This window comes from Phalaenopsis equestris, unplaced genomic scaffold (genome assembly GCF_001263595.1).
Source record: "Phalaenopsis equestris unplaced genomic scaffold, ASM126359v1 Scaffold215375, whole genome shotgun sequence".
Classification (NCBI taxonomy): domain Eukaryota; kingdom Viridiplantae; phylum Streptophyta; class Magnoliopsida; order Asparagales; family Orchidaceae; genus Phalaenopsis; species Phalaenopsis equestris.
Genome location: NW_018234079.1, coordinates 1 through 20,719, shown reverse-complemented (window position 1 = coordinate 20,719; position 20,719 = coordinate 1). Strand labels below are relative to the sequence as shown.

Genomic DNA, 20,719 nt, shown 5'->3' with positions numbered 1-20,719 from the left:
CTTCAAATATGCTAGAATCATACTCGGTTATAGAAGCAGACTTAGATGAAGCAACAAACCAAGGATCGGTGTTTGTTTCCTAAACCAATAATTTAGTTGAAATCTCCTATGGTATAAATCCAACTTGACTTTATATGACATTAATTATGCATGTTTATTGTGCTTCACATATGACATTGAAATTTATCCTCTAAAAAGCAAGAAGGAAGTGGGGATTTATTATACGTACGATTTATTGCAACAATCCATATCAAGCCTCGTGTTACATGTCTGAATGCTAATGAGTAAAGTCAATACCAATATCTCGTTCAATTGTCAATTGAATGTTTAGTCTTAGGTGGCAAGTTATTGACAGTTAATTTAATTAACTATACTCAACATTAAATATTATATAATTCTAAGTTAAGCGAGATGAGCTATGTTTGTGCCAAATCAAAATTAGAATATTTGTGTCTATTACGTACATACCACACAATTCTTATATATTTACATATAACACCTAAACTTCCATATTTACATCTAAACCAAATATTGAAGGGGCATTTACTTCATACGAAACGATTCCAACGTATTTACATACTAACACCTAACCTTACATTTTACATTTATAACACTCAAATATTTTGTATAACAAAAAAAATACCACCAATGTAACTTTTATAAAAGGAAATACACATTTTCATGCAAATGTACGGTGGCTAGTATGCGGACATTGAAGTTCAGGTGTTAGATTTTAGCCAAAATAATATATCTTAGTGAAAAATATTATTAAGACTATAAATAAAAATAAGATAAATATAATAAAATCTTAGGCATTTGTCCCCTCATGCCACATAATCTTCAAAGTTTACATATATATATATATATATATATATCATTTTTGTTTAGTCCCTGCCATTTGTTAATCATCATGCGATTATCAATTAATTAATTATTTTCTCCTAATTATGTTTGTTCAATATTCAGCATCATCCAATATTTATCATTTTTTTAAATATTCATGTTTTAATTATTACGATTCGATAATTGTCATCCGACTGTCATTATGATATTATCATCACCCAACAAATAATTTTCAACCTCAGACAATCAATATATCTGTTTTAGGGTTTCAATTATAAAAAAAAGGCTTTTAGATTGTTTTACAATTATATTTTCTCCTAATGATGAAGAGAAAATATTGTGCTGTTAGTTGTTCGCTACGGACAATGGTCGAGATGTGATCATTCCGTCGTGTATTGCCTGAATACCCATCCAGACAGTCGGTTGGACTATCATGAATTTATTTGCACAAATACAAAGATTATAATTTCTCACAAATGCATTTGGTTTCTAATTTAGTTTTGATTATTTGAATTGATATTGTGTGTGTGTATTAACACAGACACACACATGTTGAAAAATGGATGATCAAATAAATCAGTTGGTTAGAACTAAAGAATTTGATCATCAATTTTTTTTCATAATGCAGACTTTCATGATAATTGATGATCAAGTTCCTCACCAAATAATCATAATTGGTCAAGCTCATTTAACCAAGTCGATCCCACTAACCCGAAGACAAATAAGTTCAGTCGGCTGAGCTCGAAAGCAGTTGAATGGTAAGCTCATATATATAAAAAATCAGAAATATTGTAGCACGAACCCCTTTAAAGCAAGGGTAAAAATGTAATATCATTATTGTACCATCTGTTCTATAAATAGGGGAATAATTTTATTCATTTGGTGTGATTTATGGATAAATCAGGATTTGATATCTTAAAAAGTATGGTGAGCATGAATCATGTTATAAACAAGAAGCAAAGTAGCTCAAAAAGATGAAACCCCTAACATAGACGCCAAGAACATGGAGTGCATTAGAGAATTTGTGGATCAATAGATTTAGGAGTTCAATGATCAAATGTTAGATGTTGTCCGAGGCACTCTCAACCAGGGAAGAGATCAATATCCCTGAGACAAAGAGCTGAGATCTAACAGGAGAAGAGTCCCCCAAAATTTGGAAAGAGAATGCGACTCCTGGTACTTTGATATTGATGGGTTGACACCGATTGACTGGCATCGGTTCCGGTGTACTGAGGTGCCATGTCAGTCTGAGAATCTGTTCTCACTGCTAATCTGTGCGATCAAGCCTCCAAAGTGATCTAGAATCTTACAAGGGGTGAACTAATCTATATCAATTGTGGATGTTCTTTTTAGCATTTTTTATCTTAATTAATATATTTTTATGTTTTTCATTGTATTTGTGATTTTATATGCAGTGTACATATGATTAAACAATTCAGGAAGCAAAAGATATGAAATGGACTCAAAATGGGTTGAACCGAGTTGAACCATACACCCCTTGTCGAACCTGGGTGCCCGTTTGCCAGCCACGGTGCCTAGGCACTAGCTTTCGGTACCTAGGCACTAGAGAACAACTAAATTGCACTTAGGTGCTAATTTTTTGTCTCACATGCCAGAAACCAGCTTTTACGCTCTAAAAACTGTCACCTAGGCACCTAGATTCATAAAAATCTATCCATAGAACACAAAAGTAGGTGTTGAGACCATACCATGTAAGCCTTGGTCACCAGCGCTTACGTGCTACAGACTAATGCTTATGTGCTAGTTCACAAATTTATGCGGTTTAAGGTTCTAAGGTGCTAATTTGTGAAGGATGTTATATATTGTGATTTGGTTGAAGTCAGGGATCAATCCAGACATATTTAGAGTCTCGTAGAAGAGAAGAACCAAAAGTGGAGAAAACTCAAAGGAAGCAAGATCCCAATGTAAGTGAGTGAGGAGAGAATGAGAGTAATCAAGGTGTAGTATTTTTAGTGTAATTCAAGAATTTTTATAAGAAGAAGGAAGGAGAGAAGTTGTATTTATTTTATGTGATTTTTATTGGTTATTATCTGTGAACTCCTCGTCTATGCTATTATTTTCCATTAATATCAATTTTGTCGTTTGTTCATATATATGATGTGTGAGTAATTTTCTATCTTCTAGCTTGGATTAGTGGTGTAGGGATGATGGTTTCAAATTCTATCGAGTGAATTTGTCCAGAATTCAGATAAGGTGTTGATTTAACCTTTGTTATTTAGTTTACTTTCATCTTGGCCAGTTGAAAGTTAAACCTGTTGTGAACTTTGAGATTCAGAAGATTTCTTAGCGGAACAATTATGTTAGATCACATTAATTTTGGGGAATATGAATATTTCTTCTAAGTTTGTGCAATCTATAAATGATTTCCTTAGCTAATTACTTATTTAGGGGATTATAGATGTATGATTGCTAAACTTTCTTAGGCACCTTGAAGGAGATAAGGAAGATTTATGCTATTATTGACACCTGACTCTTGTATCATTGATTTAAGGTTACAATTCCTACGGAAACAATTCGAGGGAGAAATTTTGATGCAATTGAAAGCTCTTAAACACTCTGATCTTGTTCACCTAGGGTCGTTGAATTTCAAAAATTAGGTTTAGTCACTTTATCAAACAATAAAAACTTCATACAATCAAGTTAGGTTCAAAACCAACATGCTAGAATTTCTTCATCGTGAAATTTAGCTCATTCTTTGTAGGATCGATACACGAACTCTGTTACATATACTAATTGTACAACAAGTATACTTGTGTGATTCACAAGTGCTTCATACCATTTGGTTTGTATCAAGTTTCTAGAGTTATTACTGGGGAACGATATTGAAATCCAAAATAGTAAAATTTTAGTCAAACTGTTAAGGTATAGACTTAACTATAGTGTTGTACATTTACTGCAATTTATTTGTTATTTCACGTGTTTAAGAAAATCCAAAAATAATTTGTTGTGTGTTCCTTATTTTACTATTAAATTATTACAAAAGTCTTACTAGTTTTTCATCAGTGCGAAAATTATGCTTTGTTTGCCTTTTACATTTGCATGTGTTCTTGCTTTGCTATTTTTGTTTTAGTAGAATTTCTTTTTATTGAATTATGTATTTTTTGTAATTACTATTGTAAAATTGTATTAATTAATGATTATTTACATATTTTTTAACAAATTGAAACTAACCGTCAAGAACAAAGTATGTTAGAAGGATTCATATGTGAGACATATTTACCGTAGAACACCACCACTTTTCGCTCCTACTATTTCATGCAAGAACAATCCACATCATTGTGTGTGTTGCCCCCCTCGACACTCTTTTTTTTAGTAGTTTGTTAAAGCATCTATGTGGCGCACATCACGTTATCTTAGTGATCAGGAACTTCGAGAAGCGACACTTTATGTTCTTCTAAATTGCGACGAATTTCAACCCTTATTGAGTAAGACACTAAATTCTGCTAATAGTTTATTCTTCAATGTAAAAGTATTATAATGTGCTAATCTATAATTTTTTTCATTGTGGTAACAGTTTATTCTTTGATACGCTGAACTCAGTTGAAGATGATATCACAAGCCGGAAGATAGAGAATAATTGCCGCAGATGGTTCACAACACATGTAAGTTAGAGTTTAATAAAACTATTAAACATATAAGACAATCGTTATTAGGTATCTTTAATGACACATAAGTTTTTATGAATTACTAGATTTATCATCAGCAATTGAGTAACACGTTGGGGCTTGATAGATCTTGTTTGAGGGGTCATGCACATCGTGAAAATTTGAAAATTTTATGAAGTGAATGACTACAAGCTTCATACGAGGTTCTGGTCAAAATGAATAAAAATAATGTAAGTTAGAGTTTAATAAAACTATTAAACATATAAGACAATCGTTATTAGGTATCTTTAATGACACATAAGTTTTTATGAATTATTAGATTTATCATCAGCAATTGAGTAACACGTCGGGGCTTGATAGATCTTGTTTGAGGGGTCATGCACATCGTAAAAATTTGAAAATTTTATGAAGTGAATGATTACAAGCTTCATACGAGGTTCTGGTCAAAAGGAATAAAAATTTCTAATTCCAACATTTGTGCTAAAACAAATAATAAATTGGACGATGAGATAGATTACTATAGTAGTATCGAAGAAGTTGTTCAACTATCTTATCAAGCCTCTGTTGGTGGAAGTGTATTCCTATTCAGCTGTGATATGTTTGATCCTGTTCCTAATCGTGGAATAAGGGTTATCCAGCCGTATAATATCGTACAAGTAAAAATGAGATATGATAAGCTTGATCTGTTTATTTTAGTAAGACAAGTAAGTTAGATGTTTATCTTCCATATCTTCACATAATAAGAGACAATGTTGCGTCGGTATTAGTCATAGCCAGTAAACTTACAATGATTATTGATATTCAGAATTTAATTTAACTCGCTGATCAAGAAATAGAAATGATAGATTCATACATACTGCCTGATACTATCGATCAAGAGATCAATTTAGTGGATGCTACTGACGAACACGCATAAATTGATATCGATGAACATTATTCTAATGATGTTTTGCATGAAGTAATTTTAACTATATCCTTAAGTGACTCATCAAAGGAGGTTAGCTAAGATGTTTATATTTTATTTTCTTTTTACTTTGTACTTATGTATTTTCAGTTTCAGTAGTTTGTAGTTTGCACTTTACAGTTATCCCTTCCATTTTATATGTACTCTTGTTTTTTCAGTTTTAGTAGTCTCTAGATTGAATGCAATTTAGTGTCACCCTCTTTTTTACTGCGTATTATTGTACTTTCAGTTTTAGCAGTATGTCGATGTACTAATTAAATTTACTTTCTTGCTTGTAGATGACTTCTGGATGGACGGGAAGTCCAATCCTACAAAAATAATAATCTCTCAAAGTACTGTCTGGTTCGCCCAACTAAAAACTGATATATGTAACGTCCAGGAACTCTTGTTTTTTCAGTTTTAGTAGTCTCTAGATTGCATGCGATTTAGTGTCGCCCTTTCTTTTTTACTATGTATTATTGTACTTTCAGCTTTAGCAATATGTCGATGTACTAATTAAATTTACTTCCCTGCTTGCAAATGACTTCTGGATGGACGGGAAGTCTGTGGTATGTATGCAAATCGTCCAATCCTACAAAAATAATAATCTCTAGAAGTACTGTCTGGTTCTCCCAACTAAAAACTGATATATGTAACGTCCAGGGAGAGAAGATTAATTCATGGATATGAATATAGATTAGAAAACTATGCTAATGAAGATCGGTTGTTTACTGTCTATTGGATTTATGGTTTGGCGGACGTCAGATTGGCCAATAACTGACATAAGCTTCAGTTAGTTTGTTGGACGACCTCATCCCCGAACAGCGACGACCGGAGATAAGAAGGATGGAAGGAAATGTAGAGAAGTTAGATGAGATTAGTTGGATGAATTGTTTAGGTTAGTTGACTTTAATTATTATAGTTTATTTTAACACCATTGGTAAGAAGATTAAAATAAAAATGCAATTTTGTCGTCTTATATAAGATAAGTACAATTAAAATAGCAAAGTATGCATGAGGTATAAGAATTATTATTATTTTTTCGGTTTTTTATTTTATTTTATTTATATAGTCACAGCTTTCGTGATCTGAGGCTCTTATTTAGCCCGTGTGTGTTGCCTGAGTATCTGGACCATTAGGGATTAAAATGCGATTGATTTTAAGTAAATTTAAATAATTTTATAAATATCTTTTAGTAGATGAGGCCAATAAAATATGGACAAATATGTGCTAGCAAGAATTTTGATATAATGCAAACTACATAAAACAAGAGATCGAAATGGTTATACAAATATAAGGGTGTAAATGAGGTGAGCGGAACTCCAGTCATGGCTAACTTGAGCTTAGCTCATTTGGCAAAATGCAAGCTCGAGTAGAGCTCAAAGGATGAGCTCGGCTTTGAGGTCTGACATAAGTTCAAGAGCTCAAATATGATTGCCATTGGAGTTCACTGGACAGATCATTTAAGTGAACGATGGCCAGAGATAAGGACAAATGTCTTGACACATTTCCATTGAAGGCATTAACGCGACGGGCCAGCAATCGACTGGTCGAGCCAGGTCGTGAGTCAACAAACTAAGCCACAACTAGCTCGAACTTAAGCTCATTTATTAAATGAGCTTGAACTCGAGCTCTAGTCTTAGGCTTGATAAGCTTGACTTATGAGCATGAGCCAGCTCGCAAGTTGACTCTTATCACTTACGCTTCTAAGCAAACATGAAGTTAGAAACAAAATTAAATTCATCTTAGGTTGCCCAATCTACTTCTTAATTCCCCCTTGATTTACATATGTAAGGTGATATTTGCTAAGCTTCATAAAAAAGGCATGTTCATCCACTGCATAAAGCTCTAGAATAAAGGGATATACAAATAACATCAACAAGTCCTGCAGAGGCACATCATCTCCACAAACAAAAACAACAATTAATATAAGAAAAAAAATTAATCGAGCCTAGTCAAGTCAAGTATGTCATGACTTGGACTTGGCTTGCTCAAATCATAAATTGTTCATACTCAACTAAAACTTGAGCCGAGCTTTCATTTATATGTTAATGCTTGGCTTACTTAAGTTTTTAACGTTCACAGTTAATTTGTACTTGGATTATTCATATTAAATGAATAAACTCAAAATTCAACTGAGTACTTGATTTATTATATAAAACTAGTAAAAAAGCTAAAAAATTAAATGAGTGCCTAATTTTCTTGCAATCAACTAATATAAATAAATTCTAGCAAATTAATTCATTAAAATAAAAAAATAAACTAAAAAAATATTATTTAATATGCATATTGATATTAAATTATAATATGTTATTTTTAAAAATATAATTAAATAAGTTCTAGTTAATCAAATTTTATTTAAATAAGATATCATATAAATATAGGGCATTTGAAAAGTTAATTGTTGAACAACAAATGAGCTTGTTCCTAAACACTAATAAACGAATTAGACGTTTGTTCATTTAATCTTCGAGTTTCAAAAAAAATATTCAAATTTATTATTGTATCGGTTTAAAAAAACAAGATCAAGTTCAAGTCGTTCATCAAGTGCACTGGTACGTTTATGGCCCTAAACAAAACAAAATTTGTCATAAATGATAAATAATAGAAAAAAAAAATATCAACAAAAAACAAATATGACTATAATTTTTTTAAGCACCAAAATATCCCCTACCATCGAAAGAGTTTGCAATAACAAAAGGAACTAAAGTGCATCACACAAAATAAAATTAAAGGACCAAGTAATCAACCATCATGATTCAAATGAAGTAGCATGCTATCATTCATAATTCAAAGTGACAACATATATATTCCACTTATATAGATATCTATGCTACGTTGAATATAAGTAATTCCTTAAATTTGAACCTTAATGTATCTCGTTGTATGGATAAGTAACTATAGAAGTAATTGCAACAAACATATTAATTTGTGATCTTTGTAAAAGGACTTTTAAGTCATGTTTAACTATTTTCTTTGGTAGACATGATTTGTGCATGATAAGTGGTTATTAATGAAATAAAGGTGGAGATATCATTGCCGAGGAATCTCTGGAGAAGTAATTAAAATGTGGAAAGGGTATACTTGATCATGGAGGAAGATAAAGTGAGGTCAAGAAAACGATGAAGAGATGAATTGTTTTTTTATGTGTGGTGGCTACTGGATGTCTTAGAGATGGGTTAGATTTACATGAGAGGGTGAAACTTTGATGGAGTTCGTGTGAAAAATCCACCCATAGCCGTTAAAAAAAGTTTTCTTTTTCTATATTTTTTTTCCGTGGGATGGAGAGGGATGAGGGATGAGGGATGAGGGATGAGGGATGACGGATGACGGATGATGGATGAATGATGAAATGAAATGCTGTGGCTGTAGTAAGCATGGATGATGAATTTTCATTGTTTCTTTACAATTGAAAGATGTTTGATCAAGTCTCCCATAACAATCATAAACTTGAATTGACTTGGACCATGGAGTTTAGGCGGCTTCTTGTAATTATGAAGACATTTAAGAGATTAAAATTTACATATTTAACACTTAAACTTAGTATTTACATACATAACATCTGAAACACTCATGTGGAGAAAAGATGGCCTTCCTCTAAAATCTTAAAACTACCCATGTTTATTTAATTTTAATTCAAGAAGCCACTTCAAAGCCATATTTTCCACTACCGCCGTGTCTTTTGTCTCAACCATTAGAACTTGGAGTAAGTTTTTCAAATGGACTTTTTGAATTATGGCCTTTAGCTATATTGGGGTTTTGAAAGAAAATTGTTAGGTATGACTCATATACCATAAATGAGACAGATGCTGGAGTGGAGCGGAGCCCATGAGCAGAGTGGAACGGAAAAATCTGTCCAATCGGGGGAGTTTTATTAAGTAGGTTGGGGGTACAGGAGCAGCACCCCGCGGTTTGGTACAAGGGTAATTTAAGTAATTACATATTATACTATAGGGTTATATATATGTCATATTTGTAACCCTAGGGGAGTCTTGGAGACTCTGAGATTTTGAATCTTGTATTATGTACTATTTTCTGAATATTGAAGAAAGCCGTCGCTCTGCTCCCGATGATGTATGCATCTTTGTTGAATCTCGTAAATCTCTGTGTGTTCTTCTGGATTTGTGTTGATTCTTGTTTTTCTTGGCCCTAATTTTTCAACAAGTGGTGTCAGAGCGAGGTTCGAGGGCAGAGAAGAAAAATTTGGGCGGCGTAGGAATAAATAAGATTTTGGCAGAGGAGATTGACAACTAGGGAAGGATTTCAGCAAGGTTCGTGACAGTTCGAATTTCGGCGTAGAGGAAGTTCGAAGATGTAGAGGGCTTCGGACGGTTTGGTAGGAATACGATGGCTTTTCCGTGAAGGCTTCAAGTGCGACACCAGACACGCACGGACAGTAGGAGTTCGACAAAGCTTCGGAGGAGTCGGCGAGATCGGCATAGGCGCAAAAAAGCGTCAGCAAGATCGACAGAGGAATCGCGGCGTTCGCGATCGCGATAGAGGAATCGCGGCTTCGACTTCGACGGTTTGGACGGGCTTCGGTTTGACGAGAGGTTTCAGCGCCAAGCGAAGTCGCTACAGGCAGAAAAGGAAGGTTCGACGTTAGCCTAGAGCGGAGGCGAAAATTGGAAACTCCGATTTCATTCCTTTGTTAGAGGCAGAAGAAAATTGGAAGAGAAATCAAGTTTCGTTTTTATTTCTTTGCGGGAGGCAGAGAAGAAAATTAGAAGGAAATAAGTTTCAATTTTATTTCTTTGCTGCAGAGAAGAAATTTGGAAGTGATAATTTTCAGATTTCTCTATTGGAAATAAAGAAAATTTTCTCCTATTAACCAAAAAAATCTTGCTGCACGCGGAGATGTTACAAGACGCAGGAAAGACAAGGAAAGTGAATCTACTGCTGCATTCGGGAAAGGAAAGATTTCTTTCTAGAAGAAAAGCAGAGACAGAGCTTTTCTGGAAGGAAACGAAAACATAGCTTTTCTAAGAAGGAAAACATAGTTTTTCTAGAATGAAAAATGAGCTTTTCTGGAAAGCGGAAGCGGAGCTTTTCTTGGAAGTTTAAGGAAAAGGATTTCTGAGAAAGTTTAATTAAGAAAAATTTAATTAAGAGAAAGTCTTTTTTCTGGGAAACTTAATTAAATGAATCTTAATTAAGAGATTACTTAAAAGGATTTGTGGCCTAACCCACATTGGTGCATAAGAAACTCAATGATGTATTTTCTCCTAAGGGGCTGGATATTCGCCAATGTGGAGATTTGTTAGGCATATGTACTTCTCCTAAGGGGCTGGATATTCGCCAAGGTAAAGATTTTTTGAGTATATGTATTTCTCCTAAAGGGGCTGGATATTCGCCAAGGTGGAGATTTGTTAGGTATGACTCATAATAACATAATTTGGAGTATCTTGGAATGAAGAGATGTCTCTTGGAATTGAAGAGGAGTGTCTCTTGGAATTTAGTGAGTTGAGGGGAGCGAGGGTGCAGCGGAAGCGTGGTGACCCAACCCACACTAGTTCATAAGAAATTCCATGATGTATTTTCTTCTAAAGGGTTGTATATTCTCCATGGTGGAGAATTGTTGCACATATGTATTTCTCAGTTTCTCCTAAGGGGCTGGATATTCGCCAAGGTGGAGATTTGTTAGGCATATGTATTTCTCTTAAAGGGTTGGATATTCACTAAGTTATAGATTTGTTGGGTGTATGTATTTCTCTTAAAGGACTGAATATTCTCAGTTATAGATTTGTTGGGTGTATGTATTTCTCTTAAGGGACTGAATATTCTCCAAGGTGGAAATTTGTTAGGTATGACTCATATACCAAAAATGGGACAACTGCTGAAGCGGAGCGGAGCGGAAAGATTTGTCCAATCGGGGGAGTTTCAATAATCGGGGGAGTTTCATTATGTGGGTTGGGGGTGCGGGGGCAACACCCCGCGATTTGGTACATGTGTAATTTAAGTAATTACATATTGTACTAAATGGTTATATATATGTCATGTTTGTAACCTTAAGGGAGTCAGAGACTCTGATATTCTGAATATTGTATTATGTACTCTTTTCTGAATATTAAAGAAAGTCGTCGCTCTGCTCCCGAGGATCTAAGCATCTCTGTCGAATCTCGTAAATCTCTGCATGTTCTTTTGGATTTGTGTTGATTCTTGTTTTTTTTTTATTTGCCCATATTTCTCAACAAAAATCCTATATTACTTGAGCGATATTGTCGGTCACCAAATCAGGGGATCTCTTGTTTGCTTTGAAGTTATATTTAATATATATATATATCTAATTTTGAAAAGTGACATTTTAAGACTGAGTCGATCCCATATCTTTAATAGTTTAAGTAATCAAACACAGCACCACAAGCAATGCATTAATTCCGATGAATAAAACATATTATTGGATAGTGAGATTCAATTAAACAAATTAGTGAATTTATGACATCTATTTTGCTGTGATACTCTTATGTTCGACAACAAATTCTCCTATCTAGTATAATGATTGGATAATGTTTTATTACTTGATTTCTAAAATTTTCTATAAGAGCAAACTTCTATAGTTAATTACTGCTTAAATAACCGATGTCATTTAAAAAAACTTTTCAAGATGTTTAAAGTTTAGGTTTTCAAGGTACTTTGTAAGAAATAACAAGTGGGAAAGAATCAAGTGAGAAGAGTGATTTTTTGAATCAATGTAGTGAAGGCTAGGGGACGTTACGGGACTGTGACGAACCTCAGTGACTTCCCAAGCTATTCTATTGTTTGCTTATACATTTTCAAAGTAAACTTATTTATCATTCAAACCTACCAATTTTTATTATATAGGGCTTACATTTATATAATATCGATCATGCAAATAACAAGAAAAAATAGAAGGGTTTATGACGTATCGAACGACAACCTCAGAACAAAATTACTCCATTATTTGAAAAACTTACTCTAGGTTTTCTTTTAATGTATCTTATAAATTTCACAACCATTAAAACTTGGAGTTAGTTTTTCAAATCGAGTGTTTCAGAACATATTTTAATTAGCTTTTTTATTATTATCATTAAAAAAAGGGCAATTACAAACATACCACCCAAAATTTGCTATTTACAAATCAACCACCTCTTTCATGCATTTTTCAAATTCTCTCTCAATCATCAAAGTTCATGATAAACCCCCAACCCATATTGTTCATTTTTATTTATGGGAATTATAAATACATCAGTCCCGTAGTTCAAAAAAAATCACGTGGGTGATTAATTTATAAATACGAATATTTTAGGTGGCATCCATGCAATTATCTCAAAAAAATATTTGAAATGAAATTATTTAATCTCACACATCTCATTTAATATGAAAAAGAAATGATTTAATTTATTTTTAGCTAATATATTAATCTTCAAAATTTATTTAAAATTTTAAAATCTATCTCAAACTAATTCTCGCCCGCAAATGCTAACATAATTTATTTTTATTCATGAATTATTAATAACAATATATGCTAATGTAAGTTTCTGCTATAGATTTATGGTAAGAAAAACTCGGCTCAAAATATGTACTCTCATCTCGAACATCTCTCTCTCTCACTGTATATATATTCTTAAATACATCTTAAATTTACGAGTTCAAGCTAGTCCATGATTTATTTAATATAAAAAATATAAAATAAAATTAATTTAAGTTAATTTTATAATAAATTGATAGATAGAAGGAATAACTATTAAATAAATAATAAGAAATCAACTAATACAGAATACATATTATTATTTTTTAATATTTTTAATACCTTAAATATAAAAGTTTGAAATTTAATATATTTTTAGTTTATTTTATGTTATTTTTTTTTAAATAGAGCCAGCTCATGAGCTAACGAGTTGAGTCGGGTTTGGCTGGAGCTTGGATTGTTAGCTCATCAAGCACAGTTCAGGAGCCACTTATTGGGCCGAGCTCGAGCCGACTCACGAGCTCTAATGTTGTTATTCAATAAATTTTGTTTTAAAAAGTATCAGTTAATTAAAATATTTTTTTAAAATGTCGGCTACTCTGCTTAAAAATTTACTCGTAGGAATGTGAATTTAGCTCTCACTCACTCGAAAATCGATTCGAACTGTGGCTCAGATTGAGATTGGAACAAAATAAATGAGTCGCGCTATGAGTTGAAACTTCGGATCTACTTTTTTTCGAGCCGATGTTGAGCCATACATTGATCAGCTCAAACTGACTCAAGATCAGCTCCTCTTACTTTTTATTTATAAAAATTATATATATAATGCTAACCAAAATTTAACATAACAAGTCACGAGCCAATTTCGAGTCAGAATGAATACAAATAATTGAATTCGAGTCATTTAGTTTCAATTTTGAGCTTAAACAACCCAATTCCGAGCCCAAATAAATCCAAATAACTCAATTTTAGCTAGCCCTTTTTGATTTCGAGCCCGCTTAACCGGAAATCAAATATTACGGGCGAAAAGCCTATTTTGAGCTGCACAAAATTTATTTGAGCTCAAAATTGGTTCTTTAAAGGAAATACAAGATGATACAAATAATAAGTGTTAAATATAAAATTTTTTATATTTTTTAGCATTAGGTAACAAAAAAAAAATAAAGGGACATTTACGTTATGCTTACATTTCTAATGCCTAAGCTTTGTTATATACATGCATGGCTCTCAAAAGTCAAATCTTTATTATTACATCCAAAATATAATTAATATTAAATTTTTAAAAGCCCAATACACCTTTTTTATGTGTATTATTCTAATACTAATGATATTAATATAAACATCAAAATTAAGTGCTAGATATATAAATACATGAGAATTTCGTGACTTGTATGTAATTTTTTTCATAATTTGTTAAGAAGGAAAAGTATCATAGGTTCCTATAAATATTTAATTTGAAACTCCTTAATTAAGAATCTCTAAATATTTAAATTATTTTATAAAATTAAAAAAATATGTATATTTACACCTATGATATTGATATTTTATAAAAACATACGAAATTTAGAAAATATTAAGGGGCGTTTGAGGCAGCTTATAGGTTGCAGCAGCTTTTCAAGACGCTGTTTTTTTGTTTGAACATCGGATTGCCCTTAGAGCTGTCAAAACGGCTCGTTGTTCGCGAACAACTCGTGTTCGGCTCGTTAATTTCGTTCGATAAGTTAACGAGCCAAACACGAACTAAGATGTGTTCGTTCGTGTTCGGCTCGTTTTGGCTCGAAATACTGCTCATCAATATATATAAAGTAGTATTTTAAAAAAATCTAATTGACTACAAGGCTACAAAAATTTATAATCAATTAAAATATTGATTAAGAAAACATAATAAAAATTATTAAATTAGATTCAAATAATGTTTTAATATAAATAATAATTTTTAAATCTTGTTTAAACCCTTATTATCTTATGGCGACATGATTAGGGTTGTTCAAATGACTCGTTGTTCGTGAACAGCTCGTGTTCGGCTCGTTAGCTTAACGAGCCGAACACGAACACACTTTTTAAGCTCGAAATATAAATGAGCCGAACACGAGCTAAGCTTGGCTCGCTCGTGTTGGGCTAGTTTACACCCCTCAAATTTTTGGTGTCGCGGCTATTTTCTTCATATCTTCGCGATATCACCTATACACCACACTTATAAGAATAGACGAAAGATAATATTTTCTCAAATCAAAACAACAAATAAAAAAAATAAAAATGAAATAGTTCAATCGCCGGAGCCGGCGGAAGAAGCCGAGGAAGATTCCGATTTCTCAGGCCAGACACTAATCCTCTCCTTCTCAAACTTGATGAACAGGGCACTGACGGCAATAATAGTATAGATTTGTATAAGAAGTACCGGCGGCGTATGGTAGCTAAAAATCCCTTTCCCACTCCCAAGCTCCACCAAAACCACCGCCGCTAACCCTAGCCCAGCAATCCGCCCATTAATCCGTTCACTGTAAGGCGTAAACCCTACTTCCACCTTCTCCCCGCTCACCGTCACCGCTTCTCTTAGCGGGACAGGCGGTAGCATAACTCCCTTCCCCTTCTTACCTCCAACACCGCCGCCGCCGGATTTCCGCGCTCGCCGCTGCTCCGCTTTCTTCCCCGTGCCGCTCCGGTACTTAATCCTCATCTGAGACAGACGGTTCTCGAATTCACTTTCTTCGATGCCTCCGTCGTCGGGCGGCGCCGGAGGTTTGCCGTCATCGGCGGCGCGGCGGCGCTGCGAGGAGGATGGGGGGAGAGGGAGGATTTTGGGGGTTTTTTAGGGTTTAAGGATGCGGGCAAGGTGAAGGCGAAGGGATTAGGGATTTGGAGCGGAGGGGGGAGGATGGAGGTCATCGCCGGGGTTTTTCACGATTTCTGAGTTATTATTATTATTATTATTTTTTTTTATGAGCCATTCGGTTGGTTCGAATAGATCTAAAGTTATGAAGGTCGTGGACAAGGGGCGAGCTACGTCGCGTATGGATATGTAGGGCCGGCAAATTTGCTTCGCGCCACCTATTTTTTATGTATTGACATATCTTCCTTTTTAAAATTTGATATTTATATTTATAACATTTGCATATATAAAAATCATTTTTATGTATTTATACTCACACAAATAGGGATGTAAACGAGCCGAACACGAGCAAGCCAAGTGTTTGGCTCGTTTATATTTCGAGCTCAAAAAGTGTGTTCGTGTTCGACTCGTTTATTTAACGAGCCTACCAATAGCTGTTCACGAACAAAGAGTCATTTTAATGGCCATAATCATGCAGTCATAAGACAATAAGAGTTTCAACAAGATTTAAAAATTATTATTTATATTAAAACATCATTTAAATCTAATTTAATAATTTTTATTCTATTTTCTTAATTAATATTTTAATTGATTATAAATTTTTGCAGTATATATATATATACACACACACACACACACGAGTAGTATTTCGAGCAAAACGAGCCGAACACATCTTAGTTCGTGTTCGGCTCGTTAACTTATCAAATGAAATTAACGAATCGTGCACGAGCTTCTTAACGAGTCGAACACGAGCTGTTGGCGAACAATGAGCCGTTTTGACAGCCCACACGAGCTGTTCGCGAACAACGAGCCAATTTGACAGCCTGACACACAAAATCTTATTACTCAAATTTTAAATATTACGTAGAAATATTATTATTATAATTTTTTAAATTTAACTAATATCTTTTTCACGTGCATTTAAGTAAACTAGTAAATCATTAAAATCATTTATATATCAATATATCTATATATTTCATAAACTTTAGATCAATAATCATATCTATAAATTTTCAAGAATATAATCTTATAATTTAAAAATAGTAAAGAATTTCACAAATTAAGAGGAATTCTGTCCCTCCCGGCCTAGTACTGCTCATAAGAGCTCTTTCAATTGCCGTTATTGCTCCTGCCGCCGTGCACCGAAGGCCTGAAGTGATGCGAACTGTGATCCGAATGGCGAGTATTTTTCCGCACATTGGAACCCACCGGATTCCGCAGCTCCGCCGGGGGTTTTCGTGCTTTGCCGACGCTTCATCGAAGGTTTGTCTGCTTAATGGCTGGCTAATCTGTCTAAATATATCCTTATGCCCTAAAAATGTTACCTCTACTACGAACCCCATCAAATCCAGGAAGCTATCGGGTGAATGGTGGATTTCGTAGGGAAAACAGTAGACGTGGCTTGTAGGAGTAAAATTAAGTTGCCAGGGTTTAAGGTTTAGTCATTCAGGAGTGTCTGTGTGGGGTGACAGATTTTGAAATTGTAGGGTAGAGGGTGCATGCCGTAGATGGTCCATCCAAGAAATGAATGACAATGGCATATTGTTTACCTTAAATAAAATGCCTGAGTCTAAGGATTGCCGGAAGTCTGCATGGTCACAACAACTGGAAGATCAGCTGCTGGTGTTAAATCTCATTGAAGGGAGTTATTTTAGAACTTACCTGGTTAATGCACAGTTTGTCATCGGGAGAATTCCTGGTTTCATTTGTTCTCTGCTATGTTACAGTCTTTATCTTGTTTTGTTTTACTGTATTAGGGGTGTAAACCAGCTGAGCTTGAGGGTGCCCAATGTTTGTTCAAAATTTTTTTGGCTCGAAATAGACTCTATTTGAAATGACTAGTGAATTGTATGCTCGTATTTGGCTTGATTCAAATTCATTTGTTTATTTCATATCATGTTCGACTCGAAATAAAAATTTATTGAAGTTTAATAAATCAAAATAATATAATTGAATTTCAAAAATCAATTTTTTATTTAAACCCCTTTCATAGGGAGGAAAAGTACTGGTCCAATTTTGCATTCACAGCCTCATGACTCGTACGTAATTAAACTTTCAAACCCTTGCACTTGGTTTTTTTATTTAATCAACACTCATCAATAACTATTCCCCGATGTGGGACTAAATACAAAAAACATTGGGGGTTGGAGGGGAGGGGAGGGGGGGAAGGTGAGGGGACAAACCAAATCTTTAATATCATATCAAAGATACTACAATTTAACGTTTAAAATGTGAAATGCACCTTTTGATGCCTAGATAAGGTGACATATGTGTAAAAATTGAATTTTATGTATTAGATATCTAAATACAAAAGAATTGAGCGGTATGCATGTAAATCTTCCAAAATTCTATCTCTTTTAATTGTTTTTTTTTGTAACTTTTGCATTACAAAATTCTTCAGCTTTTTTGAGACACTTGAGAGAAATTATTGTTTTTGAGTTAATAATAAAAAAAGAAAATTAATTTAAATTTAGTTATTTTTAAATTAAATTATAAATTTAGTTATATTTATAATAGTTATCATCGAGCTTTAAAAATTTAATATAGAAATATTATTATAAATTTATTTATTATTTAAATAATTCAAGCTAAAACGAGTCAAACACGATTGACCAAAAGTTTTTTCTTGTTCGACTCATTTATAAAGTAAGCTAAAAAAATTTATCATGTTTGACTTATTTGTTTAACGAACGAATTGAAACAAGCTACTTAGCGAGCTAAACATAAGCTTTTGTGAACGACGAACTATTTTGATAGCCCTAACCATTTACGAAAGGTGAACGACGAACTATTTTGATAGCCCTAACCATTTATGAATTGGTATTTACTAGGATGTGCGGGATTGTCAATTCAGAAAATCCCTCAAATTGTTTAAAATCGTGTGATATGGCCTTACTTTTGTGATATATTTTCAGGATACTCCACAACCATTCAACGAATGTGATGAATTTATGACATGGCTAAGGAAGAAGACTGGCCTTGAGATATCATCAGTGTTATCTATTGGAAATTCTCGTTATGGCAGGTTTTCCATTTCACCGGCTCTTTCTTCTTTGTTTGTGCATGCATGAAGTGATTCCTTAGAAAGGATTAAAGAAATTGATCAGAACTTATGTACATGTTCTCTTAGAAGTTTAATTCATATTTAATGTACTGCATCCATTGATGAAGCTCAATTCAATTGATGTAAAATCACTTGTATTTTTCTTTTTATCAGCACATCTGAAACACTTTTTTATAATGGTGTGTTACATTCAAAGTTGTTTTTTACTCCCAATTTCTTAGGTTTCAAAATATTTTTGGAAGTCTCTTAGCCCAATACTTGTATTTTGGCTGCCAGATTAATCATTAATCATAAATTGACCACTTAAACCTCAGAGAGTTGAACTTTACTATAAGGCCGCTGTGAGGTATAGGGAACAAAATTTGAATAATGGAAATTTTTTATATATTGGTGCGTTATTTAATCAACCTCTTGGTTGTTTAAATACGAGTATTTGAGCATTGTACATTCAGATTAAGGGCCCGTTTGGGGCAGCTTAATTAGCGCGGTGCATTCTAAAAGCACCGGATGAAGCGTTTGGAAATAGCGGTGCGACAACGTTCCTTAAAAAATTATGTTAAACGCGGGTCGCGGGGTTTCTTCGCGATTCTATTACTCTACTACCCTCTCGTGCTCCCCTCTCACTGCTGACCTCTCTCTTGCGTTTCTCGTAACTTAGTCACGCCTCTCCGATCGCTCTTCTCTCGCACCTCTCTCCGGTGGCAACGAGTTGCCTTTCTTCTTTCCCTCTTCCCTCCGATCTCTGGTGGCAACAGATTGCCTCTCTACTCTCCCCTTCCCTCTGATCTCTGACTTTCTCTCTGTTATTGAGCTCTCCGTCCTCCCACGGTATCATCTATTTTTTTCAATGAAATGACTTTCTCTTTGCGATTTGTGACTTTTTTATTTGTGGTTTAAAGTGATCATTTAGAATTTGCTATTTCTGGATTTCTCATTTGCGGTTTGAGGTGAGGATTCAGATTTTGCGATTTGTGGCTTTCTTTTTATGATTTGGAAGTTGAATTTTGCAAATTTGCTGCTAAATGTGATATGGAATGGAGTTTTATCTATATTTTTGATGTTTGAGTGAGAATGTGAGATATGACTGAAAGAGGGTGTTTGATTTGTTGTTAGTAATGTTTCGAATGCCCTGTATGTAGCAGCTACAAATAAAAAAGGGGGTGGGGGGGGGGGGGGGGTTTATCTTTACTTTTAATGTTTGAGTGAGAATTTGAGAAATGGCTGAAAGAGGGTGCTTAAATAGCAATGGTTCGGGTGCCTTGTATGTAATTGCATCAAATGAAAGATGTAGGGTGAGTTTTTATCTATACCTTTGATATTCGAGTGAGAATTTGAGAAATGACTGAAAAAAAGTGATTGATTTGTTGATAAAAATGTTTCATGTGCCCTGTATGTTAGAGTCTCAAATGAAAAATATGGGGTTGGGGTTTATCTTTACCTTTGAGTGAGAATTTGAGAAATTGCTGAAAGAGGATGCTTGATTTGTTGATAGCAATGTTTCAGTCACTGTGTATGTAAATGCATCAAATGATAAATATGGGGTGGGGTTTTATCTTTAACTTTAATGTTTTGGTGGTGGTGTACGTTGGTTTGTGTGTGGAGGTGGTGGTTGGTGTGTGTGATTGTGTTTGTATTAGAGAATGTGTTGGTGGATGTGTGGAGATGGTGATTGGTGTGTGGTTTTGTTTGTGTTAGAGGATGTGTGGTGAATGTGTAGAGGTGATGGTGTTGTGGAGGTGGTGGTTGGTGTATGGTTGTGTTTGTGTGAAGATGGTGTGTGGAGGTTGTAGTGGTAGTGCTGTGTATGTATTGATGTTTAGATGTGTTGATGTGTGGAGGTGGTGACAGTGGTGATGTGTAGGCGGTGTTGGAATGTGTTGTGGAGGGGCATTGGTAATGATATTTGTGACATTCCTATGTTCTTTGAGTTACGAAATTGTGGCATTCCCATTTATGTTAATTAGTTTTTTTCATGCTAATAATA

General features: G+C 34.1%; 2 protein-coding genes across 2 annotated transcripts; one reads left to right on the top strand and one right to left on the bottom strand.

Moving 5' to 3' along the window:
- Positions 1-15,044: 15,044 nt before the first annotated feature.
- Positions 15,045-15,592, bottom strand: LOC110037114 (the record flags this gene model as incomplete). The annotated part of the gene is given in 1 exon segment (XM_020741695.1): positions 15,045-15,592. A coding segment is annotated over 1 exon segment (485 nt), but the record flags the coding sequence as incomplete, so codon positions are not given.
- Positions 15,593-16,709: 1,117 nt separating this feature from the next.
- Positions 16,710-18,696, top strand: LOC110037115 (the record flags this gene model as incomplete). Its single annotated transcript, XM_020741696.1, is given in 2 exon segments — positions 16,710-16,934; positions 18,587-18,696. Coding segments are annotated over 2 exon segments (215 nt in total), but the record flags the coding sequence as incomplete, so codon positions are not given.
- Positions 18,697-20,719: the final 2,023 nt, after the last annotated feature.